Source organism: Adiantum capillus-veneris, chromosome 12 (genome assembly GCF_014529385.1).
Source record: "Adiantum capillus-veneris isolate H3 chromosome 12, ASM1452938v2, whole genome shotgun sequence".
Lineage (NCBI taxonomy): Eukaryota > Viridiplantae > Streptophyta > Polypodiopsida > Polypodiales > Pteridaceae > Adiantum > Adiantum capillus-veneris.
The window spans coordinates 25,006,982-25,012,028 of record NC_140942.1 but is presented as its reverse complement, the minus strand read 5'-3'; the positions used below and the strand labels follow the sequence as shown (position 1 = coordinate 25,012,028).

Sequence of the window (5,047 nt, the reverse complement as noted above, 5' to 3'; positions counted from 1 at the left end):
ATCACGACAGGATTTTCGACTTGTAAATACTGAGTTCCATTTCTATCCATGTACGTTTTTCCTTGTTTGTTTGCCCTAATCACTTCTTCGAACTCAATACCATGGTCATTAATGCGAATAGCATACTCTTCGTTAGGATCCAGGTAAACCTGAGCTCCATGGCGATTAGTCTTATAAAAAGAGAGATTATGCTTATAGCGCATTGTCGTTTCGGTTTCCGAGTGAGTCGAATAAGAAGACATTTCAGATGTTGAATCTGAGAAAGTGTCTGAGACTTCTTCAAGGATAGTGTACAAGGAATTTCCTTGATTCACGCTTTCTTCAGTGGATACTCTACTGGAGGTTTCTCCAAGTATGCCCTGATTTCCTAGTACACGACTATCTGAGTGGACAAAATACTTCGAGCTTTCCCGAAATTTTTGTCAACTTGCGAACTCTTGCCAATGCTCACTAAAATCGGAGAAAGTGAGCAAGCGTGTGTTGGAGCTGCTGGTGACTAAGCCCGAGAGGACGCAACGTGCTCTGATACCAATTGTTGGAATTAGGGTTACACAAAAACACACACAGTTTGGAGAAGACGAAGGAAGCTCAAGGCACACAATAGAGAGTGTATTACTTAGTGTGCAATGGAAAAAAAAAAGATAGCCCTAGAATGATGGGCGCATATACAATGCACGGGGAAAAAACCTCCTAGTGAGGGAAAAATTGCCCCGACGGTCCTAAGTGTGTTCACACACATCACTACCACGCCCTACGTGTAAGCTAGGAAGTGCAATTGCAAGATAGCGTAGAGAGAGAGAGAGAGAGAGAGAGAGAGAGAGAGAGAGAGAGAGAGAGAGAGAGAGAGAGAGAGAGAGAGAGAGAGAGAGAGAGAGAGAGAGAGAGAGAGAGAGAGAGAGAGAGAGAGAGAGAGATATAGCACCCTTGATTTTGACCTGAAGTTTGGTACTTGGAAAAAGCAATCCTCCAAGTACTTGAGAAAAAACAAAGGAGAGAAATCCTAATGAGGTAGGAACTTCCTAGGGAGAAAACAAGTGGAAACTCAAGGTGCATGTGCGGCAACCATTGAAGTTAGTGCTCGAAAACAAACTTTATTCCAAAAACTTGGAAAACCTGCATATGGGAAATATTAGAGGTAAATTGACTATATTTGAAGATTTTTAGACTAAACTTCTCTAAATTTTGTCGATTTTCTCACCCACAAATGCAAAATTTAGCGGTAAATCTCCAAATATGTATGAGAGATTATACTAAACTTCGATTTTTTCGACCATTGTTTGAAGGCATTCAAGTCTCTCTCTCTCTCTCTCTCTCTCTCTCTCTCTCTCTGTGGGCTGCTCCTCCCCTAGCGCTACTGCCACGTGGCATCTGCTTTTGCAACTGAAGACCCTTCTCCACATGCGTTAGGATACGTCCTAGGCTCGAATCTTGTATTGTGCGAGGGACCGACCGCATCGACAGAAGCACTGAGAGAGAGAGAGAGAGATCATGTCTCCCAGGGTGAAGGTGCTCAGCAATTGGCACAGCCCATGTCTCATCGCCCTCAAAGAGAAGGGTGTTGAGTATGAATATGAAGAGGAGGACGTATTGGAAAAGAAGAGCACGCTGCTCTTAGAGTTCAACCCTGTGTATAAGAAGGTGCCCGTGCTCATCCACAATGGCAAGCCCATCTGTGAATCCCTTATCATTTTGCAGTACATGGATGAAACCTGGCCTTCACATGACAACAAGGGGTTCCTTCCACTGGATCCTTACGAACGTGCCCTCATTCGCTTCTGGGCCGATTATGCTGACAAAAAGGTAGATTGTTGCTCAAATGTACATGCTGTGAAGAGGATCCCAAGTAGTTTGAATATTTCAATGCCTGATGTCTAGTGTGCTTGTATTGATTGCGTGACGCATTTTTGTGCGGGATGTCAAGTAGTGCAACAATGCGAGTTACTGGTCTGTCGTAAGAGGATCATAGGGGCTTGCTAGACGAGATCTTTGTATTGCAGCTTGGCTTTGTAACTGAAGAATGGACTATTGTTGGGGTTAGTGTTTACATGCAATATCATACTTGGCTCTCATCATACTCCCCTTGTAACCCAAAATTTGGGTGGCTTATTTGTAATAGCTTGTAGAGCCATTTACCCTAGCAATGAAGGAGGTGGCTTATGTGGAGGAGAGATTACAGAGAAGGGTAAATGAGATGGAGACTTGAGTGTGGAGAAGGAGATGCACAGAGAACTAAACTTTCAAGGGGGGTGGATATGGAGAGCATACGGATAGAGCTTGAGAATGGGGATGACAATGAAACTAGAGCTTGGAATGGAATGGATGGAAGAGGAAAGCATGCAGACATGCAACAAACCATTGTAGATCTAGTGCCTACAAATGCTTCGTATTCAATGGCTAGGCTAGGCTGGCAATTGGTCATTGGATAGGCTTGGTCTTTTGAAGTTTTTGTGTGTCCCCTTAGAAAAGGAGCTTTTAGTCATGTTGACATTGCATGTATGATTTTATTGTTGGTTGTGGATTGTAGTAACTGTTAGATATTGAGTATGTTGAGGGAATGCATTGGAGCTATGCATGGTTATTCTCCAAAGGAGTTGTTTATGTGAGGATTGATCCTACGCAGATTCGTGAAGCATTTGTTCTTATTTGGGAAAATGCGGAGGGAGAATTGGTGGAGCAAGGTAGGAAGATTACGAACGAATGCATGGCAACACTCCACAAAGCTTTGACAGATGTTTTTAGAGGTGGACCGTATTTTGGAGGAGAGAACATAAACTTGGTAGACATCACCTTGGCCTCTTGGCTGGGCTGGTTTGAGAGCATTGAGACTTTTGGAAACTTTAAGTCATTGGATGAGAGCACTTACCCACACCTCTTTGACTGGGCTAAGCTGGTGGTCCAACATCCGAGTGTGAAAGAAGGCCTTGCTACTGCACCACCTCAAAAAGTCCTTGAGAATGCTCGTAAGTTAAGGAAGAAACATTATGGTATTTCAGAATGAATATCTTGCTTGAACAAAATCTTACTCTTTTTGGAGTGAAGGAATGGGGAATGCATATATTGATGAACCGGCCCGATCACAAATGTACTATTTTTTGCCAACTTAGAGTATTTTCAAAGATCAATGCATGAACTAACGCAAAAGTTGATTATAGTCTACAATAAAAAGTTGTTATGAGTTCGGTACCACATATATGGAATATTGTTATCACCCATGACATGAGAAACTATGTTATCAAAAGCATTGCTCCTTTTCCATGCCATTATTGTAATACAAAGCTATTATATATTGTAGTGAGACCATGATGGAGCGTATCTTTAATAATTTGATCATTTTAGATTCCTTTAAAAGTTAGGGAATGTTATTGAGATATTTCACCTTCTCGAGCTTATTCCACTACAATGAGATTTCAAGTATATTCTCCTACTTGTGATTTATGACGCTATGCAAATCCCCTCAATCTGATGAACAAACAAACCTTCAATCGAGACAATGCAACCTTCTCAAGGTTGCTCTCAAGCTTTTTACTTGTCATTTCTGATTCCTTGCTTGCATTTACGGCTTTATCGTAAGTTCAATCCTTGGATTTTAATATTTAATATTTCTCTTTTCTGGTATAATACCATGACAAGTTTATCAAGGCCAATGTCTCTTCTCTAGCACCCCACCCCCCCAAAAAAGAAAAAGAAAAAAAGAAAAATCACGACAGGCCTCATTCACGGCGTAGTGGCATGATGTACCCCCATTTTCTCATTGTGTTGCAACAGGCCCAGATCGTGGCCACCATTTTTTGGCTCCCTCCTCATTTCATGTGTGTTGTGATAGATCTCCATGGTAGCACAACGCAAAATAGCATGGGAATTTTTTTGGCCCCCTCGTTTTTGCGTTGTGCTACGATAGGCTTCGATCACAACACAACACAAAGCAGCATTGGGGTCCTTTTTTGTTGGCCCTCCCATTTTGCGTTGTATCGCTATAGGCTCGATCGCAACACAACAATGCAGTTGCGTCTAGACTCATGGGAATTTGGAAATCTTTCTTACACCACTATTTTTTAAGAACCTTGCGAGCTTCTTGTACTTTTTCCCCAGGTTTGATAAACTAATTACTTGCTCCTTGATGATTCTTGCTACTACAAGATGTACTATGATGATGACACCAACTATGTCATCGTCATAGTACTACAAGATGTACTATGATGATTCTCGCTACTACAAGATGTACTATGATGATGACACCAACTATGTCATCATCATAGTACTACAAGATGTACTATGATGATTTTTCGCTACTACAAGATGTACTACGATGATGACACCAACTATGTCATCCTTGCTTCTTGGTGACTCTTGCAACAAGATGTACTATAATGATGACACCAACTATGTCATCATAGCCCCTTGGAGGAGTAGAGAGGGATTTGTGCACGATTCGGTTGACTTGGAAGACAAAGCTAAGGCAGTGGGATCCTAACATCTTGATGCTAGAGATGCTTATTACTAGAGGAAGGACTCTAACTTGTGTTGTGACAAAGTGAGGCGGGCAATAAAGCACATGCTCCCCGATTAATAAAGTCATTTGATATGCCATCTAGTTTTTATGTTTGTGCTTTGCTAGGAAAAGGACATTTATGAAAAGCAAATTTGCAAAATAAAGTGACTTTTAGTTGTCATCCCTTGCTATGACTCTATCTATGACCCCTTATCTCTTGTATTTGTTGGAACGAATGATGCTATGCTACCACAAGCCTTTGACTTGTTGACTCTCAGCAATGCTGTGGATCCCCTTTGTAATCTAGGTCGTGCATATAGTAACTAAACTTATCGAAACACAATGTTTTGCTCATGGTGCCTTCTAATTTCTCTATGATGAATTGTAAACAATTTTTGTGTCTTTCTTATCTTTCTTTTTGAATACAATGCTTTATAGTGCTTCAAAGTTTTTAAATAGTTCTTTGAAAGCGCTTCCTCAATAATGAGACAAACCTTTCAAAGTGATGCTGAGAGTGCCTTCAAAGTGCTTCATACTGCTTTGAAAGTGCTTAGAAGT

General features: G+C 41.2%; 1 protein-coding gene across 1 annotated transcript; it reads left to right on the top strand.

Annotated features, from left to right (window-relative positions):
* Positions 1-1,488: 1,488 nt before the first annotated feature.
* Positions 1,489-2,998, top strand: LOC147445465 (glutathione S-transferase U20-like). The gene is made up of 2 exons (XM_086526036.1): positions 1,489-1,800; positions 2,621-2,998. Exons 1-2 carry the CDS (start codon positions 1,489-1,491, stop codon positions 2,996-2,998), a joined length of 690 nt encoding a protein of 229 aa, XP_086382162.1.
* Positions 2,999-5,047: the final 2,049 nt, after the last annotated feature.